The 22,978-nt window shown below is 37.3% G+C and overlaps 2 protein-coding genes across 5 annotated transcripts in view; both read right to left on the bottom strand.

The window, feature by feature from the left end:
- Positions 1-343: 343 nt before the first annotated feature.
- LOC123499021 (transmembrane protein adipocyte-associated 1 homolog) lies at positions 344-15,722 on the bottom strand. Of its 3 annotated transcripts, none has more exons than XM_045246657.1 (9): positions 15,351-15,722; positions 13,038-13,170; positions 12,103-12,265; positions 11,153-11,349; positions 10,448-10,520; positions 9,024-9,207; positions 7,896-8,016; positions 6,881-7,140; positions 344-682 (listed from the first exon to the last, which is right to left on the bottom strand). In XM_045246657.1, the coding sequence occupies exons 1-8, from the start codon at positions 15,566-15,568 to the stop codon at positions 6,943-6,945; spliced, it is 1,287 nt and encodes a 428-aa protein (XP_045102592.1). In that variant the 5' UTR covers positions 15,569-15,722; the 3' UTR covers positions 344-682; positions 6,881-6,942. The 3 variants fall into 3 exon arrangements, with proteins under 3 accessions (XP_045102592.1, XP_045102746.1, XP_045102658.1); XM_045246811.1 differs by having other exon boundaries at positions 346-682; positions 7,896-8,013; positions 15,351-15,721; XM_045246723.1 differs by lacking the exon at positions 344-682 and having other exon boundaries at positions 4,381-7,140.
- Positions 15,723-17,909: 2,187 nt separating this feature from the next.
- LOC123498906 (probable pyruvate dehydrogenase E1 component subunit alpha, mitochondrial) overlaps positions 17,910-22,978 on the bottom strand; it is a 9,401-nt gene continuing 4,332 nt past the window's right edge. For both annotated transcript variants that reach the window (XM_045246574.1, XM_045246486.1), the window contains 6 exons: positions 22,665-22,880; positions 21,784-21,925; positions 20,873-21,078; positions 20,453-20,608; positions 19,248-19,514; positions 17,910-18,573 (listed from right to left, as the gene is read on the bottom strand). In XM_045246574.1, the coding sequence (XP_045102509.1) occupies positions 18,385-18,573; positions 19,248-19,514; positions 20,453-20,608; positions 20,873-21,078; positions 21,784-21,925; positions 22,665-22,880 (1,176 nt within the window). In that variant the 3' untranslated portion in view covers positions 17,910-18,384. The remainder of the gene's footprint in view (positions 18,574-19,247; positions 19,515-20,452; positions 20,609-20,872; positions 21,079-21,783; positions 21,926-22,664; positions 22,881-22,978) is intronic.

Here is a 22,978-nt window from a genome sequence, read left to right as displayed (position 1 = left end):
TACGTAATGAAGTAATAACAATACGTACGTGAAATAACAATACGTAAAGACTCTGACCAAAATAAAATGAGAGAGATGAAAATAGACGGATTAAAAATAGTTATGATGGTGATAAATAACAATAAGTACATGAAATAATAATAATAATAATAATAATAATAATAATAATAATAATAATAATATGAACACACTCAAACAAAAAAAAAAAAAAAAAATTAATTAATAGTTATGAATGTGACAATTTTAGAGACAATACTTAATGAAATAATAATAATAATAATAATAATAATAATAGGAAGAAGAAGAAGAAGAAGAAGAAGAAGAAGAAAAAAAAGAAGAAGAAGAAGAAGAAGAAGAGGAGTAGTAGTAGTAGTAGTAGTAGTAGTAGTAGTAGTAGTAGTAGTAGTAGTAGTAGTAGTAGTAGTAGTAGTAGGAGACTGACAACGTATAATGAAGACTGACAACGTATAATGGAGACTGACAGCTGCACACACTAACACAAATGCTACGTAAATTCTCCACATACGTAAATAGTTATTCATTGTCCATTTTCTTTGATAGAGCAAGAAAAATGGAGGTTTTTTTGATGTGTTTTTAAATGTTTATACACACACACGTACACTCACTCTCTCTCTCACTCTCTCTCTCTCTCTCTCTCTCTTGTTCCTTCTTCTCTTTACATCTGAAAAAAATAAATACAAATAAATGAAATAGAAAATAAGAAAAAAAAAATATATTACTCTTGATTAAAACTTGAAAAAAAAAAACATTGAAAATAAATCAATCAATAAAAGAGGAAAGAAAATAATACATGACTTAATAAACTAAAGAAATAAAACAAAAATATATAAAATTCTATTAAAATTTGAAAAAAGAACTAAAAATCAAAGAAAAATACTTGTTAATTGAAGAGAGAGAGAGAGAGAGAGAGAGAGAGAGAGAGAGAGAGCTTAGCTAACGGCAAGGTGAGGACGGCTGAGTGGTTGGACGGATTGGCATAAATTAAACAAATATTACGTTGAAGAAGAAGAAGAAGAAGAAAAAGAGGAGGAGGAGGAGGAGGAAGGAAAGAGAAGAAAGCAAGATTTATTTCAGCAAGGAGAGAGAGAGAGAGAGAGAGAGAGAGAGAGAGAGAGAGAGAGAGAGAGAGAGAGAGAGAGAGAGAGAGAGAGAATCAAAACAAACCAAAACAGAATAGAAACAACAAAATAAACTGAAAAAAAAAAACACACAAAACACACACAAACACACACATCCAAACATCAAACATAAAAACACAACTGGTAACCCCCCACCCAACACCCTGCCTCTCTCTCTCTCTCTCTCTCTCTCTCTCATTCGTATATACACAAACACACACAAAGAGCGCATTTATTTACATCTCTAATAATCTCTATGTTTTAATATTCTCTACAATTATTATTATTATTATTATTATGGGTGTGTCCATCTGTCCGTATGTCTCAATGTACAAGCTAAACTAACACTGTTACCAAATTATGTGTTTTTCTTGTTCCATGTCTGTGTGTGTGTGTGTGTGTGTGTGTGTGTGTGTGTGCTCTTCTGTGTAATATTAACCCCTTCAGTAGCATGACGTGTTTCCATATTCATTCTGGTGACTATTTGGTGATTTTCAAATTTCTACAGCTTCTAAAACTCATGTGGGGGATTAAAATAGTGAAGACTGTGGTCATTAATCTTCTGACCTCCACAGACCCTTGCTAATGTCAATACAATGGTCTAATCACACCTCATATTCATTCTGGAGACTATTTCGTGATTTTCTACAGCTTCAAAAACTCATGTGGGGATTAAAATAGTGAAGACTGTGGCCATTAATCTTGTGATCTCCCTACACTCTTCCTAATGTCAATAAAATGGTCTAATGGTACACAAATCTCACGGTAAAAATGTGTCCCAGTACTGAAGGGGTTAAGAACCATTTGTGTGTGTGTGTGTGTGTGTGTGTGTGTGTGTGTGTGTGTGTGTGTGTGTGTGTGTGTGTGTGTGTGTGTGTTTCACTGTTTGATCTGCTGCAGTCTCTGACGAGACAGCCAGACGTTACCCTACGGAACGAGCTCAGAGCTCATTATTTCCGATCTTGGGATAGGCCTGAGACCAGGCACACACCACACACCGGGACAACAAGGTCACAACTCCTCGATTTACATCCCCTACCTACTCACTGCTAGCTGAACACTGAACAGTGAACACTGAACAGTGAACAGTGAACAGGGGCTACACGTCAAAGGTGACACACCCAAATATCTCCACCCGGCCGAGGAATCGAACCCTGGTCCTCTGTGTGTGTGTGTGTGTGTGTGTGTGTGTGTGTGTGTGTGTGTGTGTGTGTGTGTGTGTGTGTGAGAGCACCTGATGTATGAGTATATATATATATAAAACAAAAAATATATAAAAAAAATGACATTCTTTGGTAAATTAACTTAGATATATATATATATATATCTATATATATCTATATATATATATATATATATATATATATATATATATATATATATATATATTAAAAGAGTAATTTTATATATGTACAAGTCTCTCTCTCTCTCTCTCTCTCTCTCTCTCTCTCTCTCTCTCTTGACTTATATTTGCTAAAGTATATACAACTCTACACAAAAGCACTAACACACACACACACACACACACACACACACACACACACACACACACATTTAGGATTATTTTAGGGTTCCTACTGCTTCCTACCCTAGATAGACCCCTAAACTCAACCACATCCTTAAAACTAACCTAGACGACCACAGGGCAGAGGAAAACTGGCCCTTAATCTCTAAATGTGTCCCTCAACCAAAAATACCCTTAAAAACACCCCTTAGAAGACCACTAGGGAAGGAAATGTAGCCCTAAAAACCCTGACCCATTAAAATCTCCTATTACTGTCCATTAACCTAAAAATACCCTTAAAAACACCCCTTAAAAGACCACTAGGGAAGAAAATGTAGCCCTTTAAACCCTGACCCCTTAAAATCTCCTATTACTGTCCATTAACCTAAAAATACCCTTAAAAACACCCCTTAATAACCACAAAGGGGAAGAAAATGACTAAAATACCCTGGATCCTTAAAAATTTCCCTATTAGTCCATTAACCCTAAAATACCCTTAAGAACACCCATTAAAAGATCATAATGGAACAAAAACTAGCCCTAAAACTCGCTAAACTCTTAAAAATTTCCCTATTACTAACCATTAACCCTAAAAACACCCTTAAAACCACCCATTAATAACCACAAGGGAAAGAAATGCCCTAAAACACCCTGAACCCTTAAAATTAGTCCATTAATACCCAAAATACCCTTAAAAACACCTCTTAAATAACAAACGGGTCAAAATCTAGCTCTATTTCACCTTGAACCCTTAAAATGACCCTAAATTGAGACGTAAAAAGGAAAACTGCTCCATCATTTACAAATAGCCCTTAGGAATGTACCAGGGAATGTACCAGCTGGACCTTGAGATATCTTGGAACTGTGTATAGTCCCTTAAATGTCCCTAAATGTCCCTAAAATGTCCCTAAATGTCCCTAAATCATCCCTAAATGTCCCTAAATTATCTGTCCCAAAAATATTCCTTCGTTCAGCCAAATTATTTTTGTGAAGGAAGAGAGAGAGAGAGAGAGAGAGAGAGAGAGAGAGAGAGAGAGAGAGAGAGAGAGAGATATTTTAAAGGATATGAAAAAAACTTCCTTTCTCTCTCTTTCTGTACATTAATTTCTCTCTCTCTCTCTCTCTCTCTCTCTCAAAAGTTTCCCACAGTCCCGGTAACCCATTTTCTATACATCCGTTTCTACGTTTTCTATTAAATAACATCGTCACCCCTGAAAATGCATACTAGTACCCCATTTTCTATCTCTATCTTCGTTTTCTATTATACAACATTGTCTCCCCTTTAAATGCAACACACTCCCGTTTTCTAAGTCAATTTCTACGTTTTCTATCATTAACTCTCATTTTCTATACCATATCTACATTTTTTTTCATTAATATTCCCATTTTCTATGGCGATTATTTTACATTTTCTATTAATATCAAGCACCACGTTTTCTGTTTATTTCGATTATTGTTATTTTTTCTCTAATAACATGGTTACCTATTAAATGTCTCCCAGAATCCGTTTTCTGTTGATTCTATGTTATGTGCTATTTTTTCCATCTAACTAGGTTGCCCATTAAATATCTCCCATGTTCCGTTTTCTGTTGATTTTATGACTATTATTATTTTTCTCTTATAGCACAGTTGCCCCTTAAATGTCTTCCAGGTTCCGTTTTCTGTTGATTCTATGTTACGTGCTATTTTTTCCATCTAACTAGGTTGCCCATTAAATATCTCCCATGTTCCGTTTTCTGTTGATTTTATGACTATTATTATTTTTTTTTCTTTCACTTTTAAAAGACGATCGTGAATTTGTTTTTCTTTCTTAAATGGAAAATATGAACACTTTAATTTGTGATTCATAAAACAATGTGACTTTTTCTTTCACTTTTAAAAACGTCATCTTAATTCAATTTCTTTTCTTTCATAAACAAAAAATATAAACACTTTAATTTGAACCTTGAAATGATGCGTTTTCTTTTTTTTTTTTTCTTTCGCTTTTAAAAACATCTTAAATTTGACCGTTTTCTTTCATAAATAGAAAATATAAACACTTTAAATTTGAATCTTAAAATAATCAGCTTTTTTTTTTCTTTCGCTTTTAAAAACATTATCTTAAATTTGTTCATTTCTTTCATAAACAACAAATATAAACACTTTAATTTGTGATTCATGAACTGATACATGCTTCTTCTGAAATTTCATTTACAAAAAAGCATTATCTTAAATTCAATTGTCCTTTTCTTTCTTAAGCAAAAAAAACATCAACTCTTTATTTTGAATCTTAAAATAATGTTTACTTTTTCTTTGTTTTTTTTTTTTTTTTCTTTCACTTGCAAAAAAACGTCATCTTAAATTTCATCGTTCTTTCCTTCATCAACAATAATATCAACACTTTAATATTTGGAACCTTGAAATATGTTTTTTTTCTCTCAGTTGCAAAAAAGCATCTTAAATATTGTTCTTTTCTTTCTTAAGCAAAAAAAAACTCCAACATTTTAATTTGAATCTTGAAATAACACTTTTTTTTCTTTCGCTTCCAAAAAAACATCTTAAATTTTCATCATTCTCGTCTTTAAATGTTCAGAAATGGCTTTTTTTGTACCACCAACAAAAACGTCAACACTCAAAATTCAGCCTTATGCTTTTCTATCACTCAAAAACCATCGCGTCCTTGGCTTGTGTTTTAATTCACCCCAAAATGTCACTACTATAAAACATAACAAGACCTTCCATTTTTCTTTCACTTTCAAAAAACATCTTAAAATTGGTTCTTTTCATTCTTACGCCAAAAAAACATCCAACATTTTAATTTGAGCCATAAAATAATCCTTTTTTTTCTTTCACTTCCAAAAAAACATCTTAAATTTATTCATTCTCGTCTTTAAATGTTCAGAAATTACTCTTTTCTACCACCAACAAAAAACGTCAACACTCGAAATTTTCTTATGCTTTTCTATCACTCAAAAACCATCGCGTCCTTGGCTTGTGTTTTAATTCACCCCAAAATGTCACTACTATAAATCTAACAAGACCTTCCACTAATCAATAAATTTTACGCTTTTTCTTACAATCGATACAAAAAAAATCTTTCGTCGCTTCTTTTATCCAGTCAAGAACAAAATTTGAGTGTTTTTCTGTAATCATTAAGAGAAATTATCCGTTTTCTTTTTATACTTTTTCTTACAATCGACACAAGAATCTTTCGTTGCTTCTTTTATCCAGTCGAGAACAAAATTTGAGTGTTTTTCTGTAATCCTTTAGAGAAATTACCCATTTTCTAATCACTCCGCTAATCAAAGTCACATTTTCTTTCACCCTAACACCAAAACACCAAAACTTTCTTACAATCGACACAAAAAAATCTTTCATCGCTTATTTCCAGTCGAGAACAAAATTTGAGAGTTTTTCTGTAATTCTTTAGAGAAATTATCCGTTTTCTAATCACTCCGCTAATCAAAGTCACATTTTCTTTCACCCTAAATTCGCTGAACACCAAAACTTTCTTACAATCGATACAAAAAAATCTTTCATCGCTTTTTTCCAGTCGAGAACAAAATTTGAGAGTTTTTCTGTAATCCTTTAGAGAAATTATCTGTTTTCTAATCACTCCGCTAATCAAAGTCACGTTTTCTTTTCACCATCAATTAGCTGAACACCAAAAGCTTCACCAGTCCTCCCTCTAATACCCGAGGAATCCCACTTTCTATCACCACTCACAGAAAACTCACTAATTAATAGCAGACTAAAGAAGATATCACCAAACAATGTAAAGCCCATTTTCTACGAGCAACCAAAGAGAACCAACACAAAATAAGGTGCAAAAATACTCAATAAATAAATCAACGAATAAGAAAAATAAAAACCTCGCCAATTTAACCAATTTTCTATGAGTAACCAAAGAAAACCCAAAAAATAAGGAGAGACTAAAAGAAATCTGAAAACCTCACCAATTTTAAATATTTTCTACAATTAACCCAAGAAAAACGAACATAAATTAATGGAAAAATAAAAATAAATAAATAAATAATAAAAATAATAATAACTAATGCAATTTAATGGGAAACTTTAAAAAAAACCTGAAAACCATTAATTCAACCCATTTTCTATGACTACCTACAAAAAAAATAAAGAAAATAAGGGAAAACTGAAAAAAAACTTATCATAACCCCCATTTTCTAATCTAACCACAGAAAACCAAGAAAAATCAAGGGTACACTAAAATAAAATCATCTCACACCACCGTATTCACCTTGGGAGCCACTGCAGGACACCACCACATCACCACAACACCACATCACCACCACATCACCATCACTGGGCCTGTGACTTGTTGTATGCATTGATGGTGATGTCGTCCACTGAATTGATGGAGTAACCAGTTATGGAGTCGGGGCTTTGCAGGGAGGCGGTGTACAGGGGGTTGACAGGGGTGGTGTGCAGGTCGCGGGTGTTGACAAGCCCCACCACCATTCCCTCCTCCCCCAGGCTGCTGTAGGGGGCGCTGCTACACTGTTGGGGAATGGGGAGGTAATGGTTAGATTGTGTTTGGTATGTATTTATTTTGGTTTTCAATTGGTTTGAGATATTTTTTTGCTTGCTGACAAATATAAGAGTGGGATTTCAATACATGGACAAAGATATGATGAAAAAAAATCATCACAAGCATGATACGTCCTAAGCTGGAATATGCAGCAGTGGTGTGGTCTCCCAGCTCTAAAAAAGATATAGGAAGATTAGAAAGGATCCAGAACATACCTACAAAGATGGTGCTGGAACTAAAGGACTGAAGGAAATGGGACTGCCAACCTTACAAAATAGAAGAGAATGAGGGGACCTAATAACAATGTATAAAATAGTAAATGCCATTGAAAAGATAGACAAGGAAGACCTGGTGCTGGTGACAGAAGAAGATGGAAGGACAAGAGGACATGTAAAGAAGATCAGGATGAGGCAGTGTGTCAAGGATATTTGAAGATACAGTTTTCCACACAGAACAGTGGGGAAGTGAAATGTACTGGATAATGAAGTTGTTACACCACATATTGTTCAGAACCTTAAAGAAAAATTGGATAAATGGAGACATGGAGACACGATACTATGAGCCCCACTCCAACCCTGTACAATACAACTAGGTAAACACACACACACACACACACACACACACACTCACTCTAAGATAACAAAGATCTTCTCACCTACATTCATTCAAACCCAACACTTTGAATCCACAACAAGAGAAGCAACACCAACACCCAACAAGTCACCTGGTAAATGTTCTGCTGTGGGAACTCTGGGCCAGGCAGAGGCAGGGAGCTTGTGTCATCCTCATCCTCTGACTTGTACGAGAAGACTATGTTCTCAACCTGCTCTCGACTCTTCTGCCTGCTTGTGGAGACAGAGACAGAGAGAGAGAGAGAGAGAGAGAGAGAGAGAGAGAGAGAGAGAGAGATTAACATTACTATACCAAAGGCTCCCAAAAAGAAACAGACAAACAACCTCTTTTTCATGTAAGAAGGGAAAGCTGGCCAAGGGATACAAAAAAAACAGTCCCCTTGCAGGTTTGAGAGAGTTAGCCAAAATAAAGGAATAAGTATCTTAAAACCTCCCTCTTAAATGAAATCAAGTCACTGGAAGCTGGACATATAGAAGCAGGCAGGGAGTTCCAAGGGTTAACTATTTGGTGCCTTTCAAACAAATTTCCACCAGTCTGACACACACCAAACAGTTTAGCATTACACTGAAGCAGGAGTGACTGTCTTGCCACACCCTGTCACGCTGCAGTCGGATATGCCACTCAATGGTTCTGGGAGTCATGTGTTGCTGTGGCCGCCTCACACAGCATGAGTCGCATTCCTTACTAAATCTGTTTTCTTAGTATACTGACAAAAACAGAGACATCTTCAACTTCGAAAATAAAAAAGATGAAGATGAACTTGATAAAATGATAAGAAATTGAGATGAGGCATAGATGGAAAGGAAAAGAAATGAACATGAGCTTATCCAAAGAACTCTGACATGAAGGAGGTGAAGATGACATGAAGATAGAAAAGAAAAAGACTAGAAAAAGAGAGAAAAAAAAAAAAAATGAACTGAGATGAAAAGAAAAAAGAAGAAAGAAAAATAGCTTACCCAAAGAACTCTGAGATGAAGGAAGTGAAGATGACATGAAGATAAAAAGAAAAAGACTAGAAAAAAGATAGAAAAAGAACAAACTAAGATGAAAAAAAAAAGAAAAAAAAAAAAAAACCTTACCCAAAAAACCCCGACATGACGTGAAAATGATAAAAGAAAAAAATGACGACGAACTAGAAAAGAAAAAAATAATAAATTGATGAAAAAAAAAAAAAAAATCAATCAATAAATAAATAAATAAATAAATAAAAACAGCTTACCCAAAGAACTCTGAGATGAATGTGTAGTAGATGAGAGGAGTGAGGAGTGAGAGGTAGGTCCAGGTGGTGAGGTTGACCAGACACAGGCCGGGGAAGATGTTGAAGTGGTGCAGCAGACACCCCACACTCTGCACCAGGTTCAGGCAAGCCAGGAACGACAGGTAGATGTAGAACGCTCTCTTCACTGTAGGGGATAGGAAACATTAGGTTAGGTTAGGTTAGGTTGGGTTGGGTTGGGTTGGGTTGTGTTGTGTTGTGTTGTGTTGTGTTGGGTTAAGTTAAGTTAGGTTAGGTTGGCTTGGGTTGGTTTAGGTTCTGTTGTGTTGTGTTGTGTTGTGTTGTGTTGTGTTGGGTTAAGTTAAGTTAGGTTAGGTTAGGTTGTGTTGGTTAGGTTGGGTTAGGTTAGGTTAGGTTTCTGTTTGGTAGGTGTAGGTGTATGCATTGTTAGGTTAGGCAGGCATACAAGTCTAGCTGCTGTGTGGGGTAAGGGAGTCAGGTTAGGGATAGAGATGTTTGCCCAGTACAGACAATTCACGACAGGAAAAGAGATCAACTAAAACACAAACAAACAGAATAGAATTGTTGCTGCAACTAAAACACAAACAAACAGAATAGAGTTGTTGCTGTTTTTTCTCTCACTTGGAAACTAAAACACAAACAAACAGAATACAGTTAATGTTATTTTTTTTTCCTCATTTTCTTGGCAACTAAGACACAAACAGAATAATGTATGCTGCAAAATTTTAAAGTGAGTGTGAATGACTGGTTAACTTGTGACACTGACAACACAGAACTGGTAAAACTTCAAAACTCATATATTTGTAATTCTACTGTAATTAATTTGTAATCTATAACACATAAGCATAATCTACACTTATTTTGGTCTGGTTTTAAGATACTACTCATAATACACCTTTCAGCTGTAAAATGACCAAGATTAAATGTAACTGGTGTATAAATAGAATATAAAAAGGAAATGAGATAAACTAAGACATAAACAAACAGAATAAGGTTTTTTTTTCTCACTTGGCAAATAAAACACAAACAAACGACTGGTTAACTCAAGTGACACTGACAACACAAAACTGGTAAAACTTCAAAACTCATATATTTGTAATTCTACTGTAATTAATTTGTAATCTATAACACATAAGCATAATTTAGACTATTTTTGGTCAGGTTTTAAGATACTACTCACAATAAACCTTTCACCTGTAAAATGACCAAGATTAAAAATGTAATTAATGTATAAATAGAAAACAAAAACAACACACAGTCCAACACTCATGAAAATCAAACCAGAGCGCGGCAATCTCAGACCAAAAACTAAACAAAGAGAATAGTTTTTGTAGTTTTGTTCCTCACTTGGCAACTAAGACATAAACTAAGAGAATAGAGTTTTTGTAGCTTTGATCTTCACTTACTAGGCATCCACAGAAGAAAGAGAAACCGTTTCCGCAAACAGTCCAGCCTTAACACCAGGATGAACGAGTAGATCTGTGTGGCATGAGATTGTTCAGTACTAGCTTAGGTTAGGTTAGATAAGGTTAGGTTAGGTTGGGATAGGTTAGGTTAGGTTAGGTTTGGATAGGTTAGGAAAGGTTAGGTTAGGTTAGGTTAATTTAGGTAAGGAAAAGGTAAGGTAAGATTAGGTTAGGTTAGGATAGGATAGGTTAGGTTAGGATAGGTTAGGTAAGGTAAGAAGATAAGGTAAACAAACATACAATTTTTCACACACACACACACACACACACACACACACACACACACACACACACACAACAAACACCTAAAAACAAGTGACTATCAATACACACACACCCAAACACACCCAAAACACCCACTATCATTACACACACACCCAAACACACTCAAAACACACCCAAAACACCCACTATCATTACACACTCACCCAAACACACTCAAAACACACCCAAAACACCCACTATCATTACACACACATCCAAACACACCAGAACACTCAAAACACACAAAAATAACCAAAAATCATCACACACACACACACACACCAAAATAAATAAACAAATAAAAAAAACAGAATCCAGCCATACAAAACAAACACAAACACGAATCCAAACACCGAGACACCCAAACGCACAAACACACACCAGAGTAAACACCACCGAGGACGCCAGCCAGAAGAGTGACCCCCCATGGCCGAAGAGATCATAATTTTTGGCGGACACAAAGAAATCTGGGTCGGGCTCCAGAATCTCTAGCGCGCCCTGGACTGTGGCGTATGGAAGTGCTATCATCGACGTCACCACCAGGACGCGACGAATGCTGGTGTGGTTGTCCAGATGCCCTGTGAGAGAGAGGGAGAGGGAGAGAGAGAGAGAGATGGATGGGGAGGGAGGAAGGAAGGAAGGAAGGAAAGGAAAGGAAGAGAGAGAGAGAGAGAGAGAGAGAGAGAGAGAGAGAGAGAGAGAGAGAGAGAGAGAGAGAGAGAGAGAGAGAGAGAGATATGGTTAGTGTATGCATATATTTGTTCATTAGTATAAGTGTGTGTGTGTGTGTGTGTGTAGTGAAAATGAGTTTACATTAATCAAAACACTCCACCCCCGCAAACACCACCCAAACACACCCAAACACGCAAACAACACCCCAAATCAAATCCCAAAACACTCCTAAATCACTTCAAAACACCTAAGATCACCCCAAAACACATAAAAACACTACCAAACCATCCCAAAACACACCCAAACACCCAATATAAATCCCACAACACTCCCAAACACCCCAGATCATCCCCAAACACCAAAAAACACTACCAAAACACCCCAAAATACTTCCAAACATCCCAAAACACCCCAAATCACTCCCAAATACTCCAACACACCTCCAAATCACCCCAAACACCAGAAACCACTACCATAATGCCCCAAACCACCTCCAAACACCAAAAAACACTACCAAAACACCACAAAACATCCCCAAAACACTCCAAAATACTCCCAAACACGCCCAAACACAATCAAAACATCAAAACACAACCAAAACACCCCAAATCATCCCCAAACACACAAAAAAACACACTCAAACCACTCCAAACACGTACCAAAGAAGATAGCGAAGATGACCACACTCATTTCTGTGGTGAGGAGGAAGAAGCACACCACCACATACAGGAGCTTGTTGGCCACGTCCCCGCTGTGTGTGGTGGCACTCACTGTCATCGACACAATGCACCGCGCCAACGATACCAGAGTGTTCAGCCAGATCTGTTTAGGGGTTAGGTTAGGTTAAGTTAGGTTAGGTTAGGTTAGGTTAGGTTGGGTAAGGTTAGGTTAGGTTAGGTTAGGTTAGGTTAGGTTAGGTTAGGTTAGGTTAGGTTAGGTTAGGTTAGGTTAGATTAAGGTAAGGTTGGGTTGGGTTAGGTTAGGTTAGGTTAGGTTAGGTTGGGTTAGGTTAGGTTAGGTTTGGTTTGGTTTGGTTTGGTTAGGTTAGGTAAGATTAGGTAAGGTTTGGTTAGGTTAGGTTAGGTTAGGTTTAGTTAGGTTAGATTAAGGTAAGGTAAGGTTGGGTTAGGTTAGGTTAGGTTAGGTTAGGTCAAGATAAGGTTAGGCAAGGTTAAGTTAGGTTACTTTAAAATAGATTAGGTTGATTTAGGGTTGAGTTAAGTTAGGTTGTATTGATTTAGAATAGATTAGGTTGTTTTGGGTTAAGTTAGGTTAGGTCAGTCAGTATTAAACCAGATCGTTTTAGGGAGGTTAGCTTAGGTTAAGTTAGGCTAGTTAGTCAGTGCTCAACCAGATCTGTTTTGGAGGCGTTTGGTTAGGTTAGTTTTATTTTTTTTATGTTAGGTTAGGTTAGTTTATATATATATCACAGTGTTGAGCAAGATCTGTTTAAGAATAAAGTTAGGTTAGGTTACACACACACAAAGCACCACCATCCATACAATGAAAGACAAGGGAATACACACACACACACACACACACACACACACACACACACACACACACACACACACACACACACACACACACACACCAGGCCATAGAAGGTGGCATATATGGGGCTGTGGACGGCTCTGAGCTTGAGACGAGCACTGTTGATCTTCACCAATAACCCAATGAGGAACAGCAGAGTGGGGAGGAGCAGCAGCAGGTCCCACACACCAACCCTGCCGGACAGACACAGAGAAAGTTAACCACAATTATTAAAACCTTCACCATAAAATAACAATAACAATAATAATAATAATAATAATAATGTAAAGGAATATGTTGATTTGTGTTTAAAATATGTGATTCTGGAATAAGAGGAACTAAAAACTCTATCTAGTCATTCTTTCCCTATTTACACGGACTGTTTAGAATGACACCACATCAATTAAATCCAGTGTGGTGGCTGGCTTAGTTCAGTGATGGTTCCGCCAGGTGTCACCAGGTGTTCCCCGGGTGTGCCGCCAACATGCTGTCCCTTCATGAGGTGCCACATAAAAATAATTATTTCCATGATGTTTTGCTGGCATGACAAGTCTCGACAGTTATGAGATTCTGTGAGATGTTTGTTTGGGTGGCCATATTGTTACCCCAGGGGATGGCACCACAGGGGCTCTTCACCCACCTCCAGGACAGCTGATGGTGCAGGACATGTCTACTATTACTACTACTACTACTATTACTACTTACTTCCTTGTGTTCTTAAGTTCCTTCTATCTTTTTGTAGTAGTAGTAGTAGTAGTAGTAGTAGTAGTAGTAGTAGTAGTAGTAGTAGTAGTAGTAGTAGTGGTGGTAGTAGTAGTAGTAGTAGTAGTAGTAGTAGTAGTAGTAGTAGTAGTAGTAGTAGTAGTAGTAGTAGTAGTAGTAGTAGTAGTAGTAGTAGTAGTAGTAGTAGTAGTAGCCGCCGCCGTGGTGCCGTAGCCGCCGCCGCCGCCGCCGCCGCCGTAGTAGTAGTAGTAGTAGTAGTAGTAGTAGTGGTAGTAGTAGTAGTAGTAGTAGTAGTAGCAAGGTTACGTTAGGTTAGATTTTTTAGAAAAGTAGAAGAGAAGGAAGAAGAGAAGGAAGAGGAAGAGGAAGAGAAGAGGAAGGAGGAGGAGGAGGAGGAGAAAAAGGGGAAACAAAAGCAAAAGACAAAAAAATAATAAAAAAAATAAACGATATAACAATAACAATCTCCCCCTCCTCTCTCTCTCTCTCTCTGGTGGTGCATGCATGTGTTGGTGTCAGTCAAGTCGTGCCATCAGTACAGCAGTGAGCAGCCTTTGTTTGTTTATTGCAGGTGAACGCTGCAAAAAGTACTCTACACAAGACACGTATTGCTCAGTCACTCTCTCAAACACACGTCTTCTAGGAACAGATTAACCTATTTCACATTAATTCCTATGAGAAAAATTACTTTGGGTTGCGTTTAAACCTCAAATAATGTACAGTTTAGTTCAGTAAGTATGTTCATTTTAGGTGACTCTCAGACGACGCGATGCCTTCAGGAACATGTCTCTCACATAAATTGATAAATCCCTCCACATATTTTCAACACCACATATTCAACACTAAGGATTTAAACAGTGAGCTTCAATACAATGGAAAAAGAAATAGAAGGGAGTGCAGGAAGAGAATGAAATAGAAGGAAGAGAAATGGTAAAGCACTAATATATACATTGTGAAATTTCAATCATTAATTTTTCATCCTCCACATACATGAAGAATAGACGTGATGCATGAATATAGAAAAATAATTAAAAAAAAAAAAAAAAACACCAGTAACACAAACACAAAACAGGAGGAAAGTTATGAATGTATGTCAATATATGTAAAAACACTGAAAAAAACACAATTCATCACAAAAAAACATCAAACAAAACAAAACACACAAAAAAAAAAAATTACTGTATATATTTTCTAAACCACACGTACACACACACACACACACACACACACACTCTCTCTTTACCCAAACACTATCTTTCAATTATCCAACTCTCTCTCTCTCTCTCTCTCTCTCTCTCTCTCTCTCTCACACATGAACTGATAAAATTAAGAAAGTGAATTAAATAAAAGGAATAAATAGATAAATAAAAGAAATAATGAAAGAGAAACAAATAAGAATAAACAAAACAAATGACTAAAGAGAGAGAGAGAGAGAGAGAGAGAGAGAGAGAGAGAGAGAGAGAGAGAGAGAGAGAGAGAGAGAGAGAGAGATAACCATACAAAAATTGAGAAGTGAAACAAAAGAAAAAAATACTCACACACACACACACACACACACACACACACACAACAAAAACAAACAAGATTAAATTCTCGAGCAACAAAACACTGCAAAAAAACAATAAAAAAACACACACACACACACACACACCTTGAGTCCGCAATATCCAGGTACAGAATATATTTACAAAACTCCTCTTCATCCCCTTCATCTGGGTGTGGCAGAGGTGTGGTGGACCCATTAGTCCCATTAACTATGGTAGGAATAGTAGTAGTAGTAGTAGTAGTAGTGGTGGTGGTAGTAATCGTAGTAGTGGTAGTAGTAGTATTTAACCCTCCTCCACCACTTATATCTTCAACTGCCGCCATTTTCTCCCTTTCCTGGGTCTTCTAATGGTCCTCACATCACTATTTGCTCTATTTTGGGTCTTTTTTGCGTCTTTTTCCGAGATTTTATTCGTGAAACTTGTCTTGTTTTGGTTCACTGTCTCTAAGAAACTAATTGCTCACTGAGACGGCAACACTCGCTATAAGAACACTGATTATAAGGGTAATAGGATCGGATCGTATGTTTTTATCTCTGTTTATTTCATTATATCGTTTTTCTTGTTGTTATCTTACTGTTCTTTTTATTATCTGCATTTTGAGATACTTTTTGCTGTGGTTTGTTTCTTAATTACGTGATTCTAAGGGTAATAGGATCGGATCGTATGTTTTATCTCTATTTATTTCATTTTATCGCTTTTCTCATTGTTATCGTATCGTTCTTTTGATTATCTATTTTTTTATTTATTTATTTTTCTGGTTTTGGTTTGTTTTTTAATTGCGTGATTCTAAGGGTAAGAGAATCGGATCGTATGTTTTTATCTTTGTTTATTTTATTTTATTGTTCTTTTCACTTTTATCTTACTCTTCTTTTTATCTTCTATATTTTTATCTATTTTGTTGCGTTTCGTTTCTTTTTAATATCGTGATTCAGAGAGTAATAGGATCGAATCGTATATTTTTTACTCTATTTATTCAATTTTACTTTTTTTAAATCTTATCTTATTGTTCTTTTCATGTTCTACGTTTTTATTTATATTTTGTTGTGCCTTGCTTCTTAATTACGTGATTCTAAGGATAATAGGACCGCATAGTTTGTTTTTATCTTCATTTATTCCATTTTATTGCTTCTCACTCTAATCTTATTGCTCTTTTTATTATTTTATATTTTTTTTCTTTATATTTTGTTGTTTCGTTCCTTAATTTCTTGATATTGAGGATAAAAGGATTGGATTCTATGTTTTTATTTCTATTTCTTCCATTCTAATAGCCTTTTCATTCTTATCTTATTGTTCTTTTCATTCCCTTCCGTTTTTATCTATATTTTGTTTTTTTTTCCTTAATTACGTGATTCTAAAGGATGATAAGATTGGATTCTTTAATTTTTTTCCCTATTTCTCTCTCCCTCTCTCTGTCTCTCTCTCTCTCTCTCTCTCCAGCATTTTTTTTTATTCCTATTTTTAGTGTTTTATTTCTAAATTATGTGGTTTCAGGAATTTAATACAATCAGATTCTTTATTCTTATTACTTTTTAGTCTCTCTCTCTCTCTCTCTCTCTCTCTCTCTTATATACGTATTTATGTTTCCTCTATGACTAATATGTCTTAGATAAAATTAAAGATTCAGATTATATTGTTCTGATCTCCTTTTTATTTTCTCATCTATTTATTTACTCCAATTTATTCTTCTTATTGCAGGTTCTTTATATATTAGCATGAGAAAGACGGAATGAGAGAGAGAGAGAGAGAGAGAGAGAGAGAGAGAGAGAGAGAGAGAGAGAGATATCCTTATTTTTATCTTGCTTATTTCATTTTGTGGGTTCTTCTCTAATTTTGTGATTTTTGTAATTGATAATACATTTGTCTATCCTCTTAACCCCTTCAGTACTGGGACACATTTTTACCTTGAGATTTGTGTACCATTAGACCATTTTATTGACATTAGGAAGGGAGGGCACAAGATTAATGGCCACAGTCTTCACTATTTTAACCCCTTCAGTACTGGGACACATTTTTACCTTGAGATTTGTGTACAATAAGACCATTTTACTGACAATAGGAAGAGAGAGAGAGAGAGAAGATTAAGAGAGACAGTTTTCACTATTTTAACCCCTTCAGTACTGGGACACATTTTTACCTTGAGATTTGTGTACCATTAGACCATTTTATTGACATTAGGAAGGGTCTACGGAGGGCACAAGATTAATGGCTACAGTTTTCACTATTTTAACCCCTTCAGTACTGGGGCACATTTTTTACCTTGAGATTTGTGTACAATAAGACCATTTTACTGACAATAGGAAGGGTCTACGGAGGGCACAAGATTAATGGCTACAGTTTTCACTATTTTAACCCCTTCAGTACTGGGACACATTTTTACCTTGAGATTTGTGTACCATTAGACCATTTTATTGACATTAGGAAGAGTCAATGGAAGTCAGAAGATTAATGGCCACAGTCTTCAGTACTGGGACACATTTTAACCATGAGATTTGCGCACCATTAGACCATTTTACTGACATTAGGAAGAGTCAATAGAAGACACAAGATTAATGGCCACAGTCCTCACCAGTTTAATATAGCACTGGAATTCGTAAACTATCTTCGTCTATCAATTAAACTTTACTCTTTCCTTCGACATAATAAAGGAAGAAGAAATAGATAGAAATATTTCCTTATATTATTCACCAGTCAATTAATTCACATTTTTTTTACAATAATAATATACATCCAAAAATTTCTAAGGCTATGTACAATAATTGACTTTTTATTATAGCTTTTTGTTAAGGGAAGTTGTTGGTCTCTATTGTGCTGAGAGAGAGAGAGAGAGAGAGAGAGAGAGAGAGAGAGAGAGAGAGAGAGAGAGAGAGAGAGAGAGAGAGAGAGAGAGAGAGAGAGAGAGAGAGAGAGAGAGAGAGAGAGAGAGAGAGAGAGAGAGAGACACTGAATAGATAAAAACACAAATAAACCACAAAAATAAATAAGAAAAACAAAGACAAAAAAATAAATAAAAACAAGAAAAAAAACAAGAAAAAAAAACAATGAGACACAACTTCACCTAACACTACCTAATATGACCCAGAGTGACCCCAGAGAGAGTGACCCCCAGAGAGAGTGACCTTACTGACACCCCAGATGACCTTAGTGTAGATTGATGACCTTCCTGATGCGCTGGTGTGTGTATGGGTCGTAAGGGGTGCAGCCGCGGATAGTCGTCTCCTGCGGGTTGACGTAAATATCCGCAGCCAGTTCTTGAATGGGTATTTCCTTGTCTGTCTTGGCGATCTTCACAGCATCATCCACCTCCTTCCTCACCTCACTGTCGATTTTCTGCAGAGAGAGATAGAGAGAGTGAGTGTGATTTTGAAGGTGAGGAAAGAAGGGAGAGTGATTAAGGTGAGAACAGAAGTAAAGGGGACTGTGAGAGATGGAGAAAGAGAGAAGGAAAAGTAGGAGATAATGAGTAAGATGGAGAGGGAGAGTGATTGAGAAGATGAGAAGAAAAAGTAAAGGAAAATGAGTAATTGAGGTGAGAGAAGTTATAAAGGAGACTGTGGAAGATGGAGGTGAGAAAGAAAAGAGGGAGAGGGAGAGTAAGAGTGATTGAGAGTGACTGAGAGCACTTTTCCGCAGGGTGAGAGAGAGAGAGTGATCGTCATATTCCTAAATGCCTTCCCTTCTCCCCACGATAATTTTCAAGGCCACAGAGACGACTAGCCAGGTTTCGAAGACAGTTTTTCTTTCAATAAACTAGTAATCTCACCGATCAATGACTAGAAACATAAAAATACCATTAAAAAACATGAGTAGAGATAAGTAGCGGGGGATTAAAATAGTAAAGACTGTGGCCATTTATATTTTCACCACTAGAGCCTACCAAACGCAAATAAAATCGTCTAAACACACCCCCAAAAAAAATCAAGGTAAAAATGGGTCTTAGAACTGAATGGGTTAAATTGAACACTACCCTTTCTATAGACAAACTAACCAACAAACGAACATACCTTAAGCTCCTCTGCGGTAGCCAACCCAGCGCTGACAATCTGATCCTTAAACAACATAATAGGATCTCTTGTTTGCCGCACCTCCTGAATCTCGTCCCTGGTGCGGTAGGAGGTGCCAGGGTCCGACATAGAGTGGCCGTGGTAGCGATAAGTGGCCACCTCCAGCACCAGTGGCCCCCTCCCATGCCCCGACGGCCCTCCAGTGGTGCAGTAGTCAATGCTGTAGCGGAGAGCCTCTCGCACACTCAACACGTCCATGCCATCAATCTGTTGGGTATGGTAGGTTAGGTTAGGTTAGGTTGGGTTAGGTTAGGTTGGTTAGGTTGGTTAGGTTAAGATTAGGTAAGATTGAGTTAATTTAAACAAGAATAGATTGGGTTAGGTTGGGTTATTTGAGCTAAAGTAAGTTAGATTAGGTTAATTAAGGTTAGACTAGGTTTGGATAGGTTAGGTTAGGTTGGTTTAGCTTAGGTTAAGATAGGTTAAGTTACCCTAAGTTTGGTTGGGTTGGGTTAGGTTGGATTGAGTTCATTTAGGTTTCATTAGTTCAGGTTAGGTTAGGTTAATTGAAACTAGATTAGGATAGGTCAGGTAACATTAGATTAGGTTGGGTTGGGTTGGGTTGGGTTGGGATAATTTTTTAACTAGATTGTTATGTTTCGTTAAATTTGTTTAGTATTTAGATTAGCTCTAGTTATGTTAAGGGTTGTTTGAAGTGTGTTTTGGTGTGTCTGGATAGAAGAGGCCTGTGTTGTTTTATGATTGTTTTGGTGTGTTTGGATAAGAAAATAAGAGTGGTTTGGGTTGTTTTAAAAGTGTTTCAGTGTGTTTGGATAGAGAGAAGAGTGTTTTAGTGAGTTTAGATAGAAATTTGGTGTGTTTGGATAAAAATAAGAGTGATTTCGGATGTTTTATGTTTGTTTTGGTGTGTTTGGATAAGAAAATAAGAGTGGTTTGGGTCATTTTAAAAGTGTTTCAGTGTGTTTGGATAGAGAGAAGTGTGTTTTAGTGAGTTTAGATAGAAATTTGGTGTTTGGATAAAAATAAGAGTGATTTGGGATGTTTTATGTTTGTTTTGGTGTGTTTGGATAAAAATAGTATGATTTAGTGAGTTTAGATAGAAATTGTGGGTGTTTTAGAGCATTTGATACATTTACAAGACAGAAATTGTAACCACACACACACACACACACACACAAACGCACCCATATCCCCGGCACATAGTCTCCGCGAGTGTAGTAGTTAACAGAGGCTGAAGCGCGGTCCACACTGGTGCCCATCCCGTAGCCGTTGTTCTCGCAGATAAACACAGCAGGGAGGTTCATCAGCTTGGCCATGTTGTAAGCCTCGAACAGCTGGCCCTGAAGATAGAGAGGGTAGGTTAGGTTGTTAGTTTTTTCTTTTCTTTTCTTTTTCTTTTTTTAAGTTTTTTCTTTTCTCTCTTTTTTTTTTTTTTTATTAGGTAAAGGTTAGTTGTAAGCCTCGAACAGCTGGTCCTCAAGATATATGTGATAGATTAGGTTAGGTTAGTCTTATTTTCTTTTTTCACACACACACACCCCCAACACCCTATCGTACCCCACCCCAACCCCAACACACACAAACACCCACACCCCCTAACACACCTGATTTGCCGCACCATCACCATAGAGGGACACACAGATAGCCTTGCGGTCCAGGTACTTATTTGCCAAGGCCACACCCGCCCCGACAGGCACCTGGGCTCCCACAATGCCATTCCCGCCAAAGAAGTTCTTGGTGTACATGTGCATAGAGCCGCCTTTGCCACGTGCCACACCCTGGGATCGCCCGGTGAGCTCCGCCATCACACCTGTGGGAGAGAGAGAGAGGAGAAGTGTAGGTTAGGTTCGGTTAAGTTAGAGCAGCATTTCTTAACTTTTTTACCCTTGCGTAACCCTTAAAAATAAATTACATGTCTCGAGGAAGCCCTGTGCAAAAAACAAAAATCTACACCATATACTTCTCATTTTATTTTAATGTTATTTCATGTGACAAATATCATAATATAAATTTCTGAATAACTGGTTTAAGGAAAAATGATATACGTATTATATTACAATAACCAATGATGTATTGTGTGTGTTTAGTTATGTTATGTGTATGAAATTAAATAAAATGTCAAAAAGTGCATTAGTTTATCTCACTCATTCTTGCGGAACTCTTAGGGTTGTATTCCAATAAACCAAAGCAGCTACTATTATTATGAACACAGACACACAGACACATGGAGAGATAACAAGGAGCTGTTACTAAGAGATGAAGTCACCAATAGAAGCATAAGATGTCATAGTAAACAGTTGAGGATGGGAAGATGCCTCAAGGACATGACAAAATTGAGCTTTCCACAAAGAAGTATAGCGGCGTGGAACAGCCTGAGTGAAGGTGTGGTGTCAGCAAGGAGTGTGCACAGCTTGAAAGAAAAGTGTGACAAATGTAGATATGGAGACAAGGCCACACCAGCGTAATGCCCAGGCCATGGAAAACTACAACTAGGTAAACACACACAAACACGTACCCACAACAGAGCAGCCCATGACATAAGCCCAGCCGTGGTCCCTGTAGGCAGTGATGACAGAGTCCTCGGGTCGCAGAGCACCACGGATCCCCACACAGATTGCCTCCTGACCGCTGTACAGGTGACAGAACCCTCGCACTGCCTACAGATGGAGGAAATACAAGTTACTTTTAAGAGGGGTCACTTTTGGAGAGGTTGGGTTAAATTAGACTGGATTATATATGTACATGCAGAAGGTCAAATATAGGTCAAATACACACACACACACACACACACACACACACACACACACACACAAATATCAGGGTAGGGTTGAATTACATGGACAAGAGCATGATGAAAAATACCATAACCACTATGATAAGACCCAGACTAGAATATGCAGCAGTGGTGTGGTGTGGTGTGGTGTGGTGTGGTGTGGTCACTATACAGGAAGGACATCAGGAAACCAGAAAGACTCAAAGGGACTGCTACAAAGATGGTGCCAGAAATGAAGGACCTTCCCTATGAAGAAAGACTGAAGGAAATGGAACTACCAACTTTGAAGGACACACGGGAGAGAGGAGACCTAATAACGATGTACAAGTTAGTGAACGTGTGGAAAAGACAGACAGACAGACAACACCTGGTGACACTGACTGAAGATGGAGACAGACAAACAAGAGGACACTCCAAGATCATGAAAGTCAGTGTGTGAGGAACATTAAAAAGCTGAATTTCCCACACAGGACGGCGGACATCTGGAACGGCTTGAGTGAAGAGATTGTAGCAGCAGAAAGTGTGCACAAATTAAAGGAAAAATTGGATAAATGTAGATATGGAAACAAGTCACTAGAAACCACACTCGAGCCCTGTAAACACACACACAAACAAACACAAACCTTCTCCTTATACAGATTCCCCGACGCACTTTCGAGCCTCCTAATAATTTGCATCTGGCGGTAATACAAGAGTGCGTCGTCCCTAGTGCAGGTGGTGGAGGCCTGGGGTGGCTCATCAAGGCGGTGAAGCTTGTAGGGGCGTGTCTCGAAGCTTGCCTCATTGTTGGTGCTCCCTCCCGCCCCCCTCACGGCTGTCATGAAGGGAGCCAGGGCGCGCTATGGGGACGGCAAGATTAGGTTAGGTTAGGCTGGATTATATTGGGTTAGGTTAGGTTAGGTTAGGTTAGGTTTTATTTATTTATTTATTTTTCATA

Source organism: Portunus trituberculatus, chromosome 1, assembly GCF_017591435.1.
Source record: "Portunus trituberculatus isolate SZX2019 chromosome 1, ASM1759143v1, whole genome shotgun sequence".
NCBI lineage: Eukaryota > Metazoa > Arthropoda > Malacostraca > Decapoda > Portunidae > Portunus > Portunus trituberculatus.
Note: the sequence above shows the minus strand (reverse complement) of the source record. Positions and strands in the feature narration are given on the sequence as shown.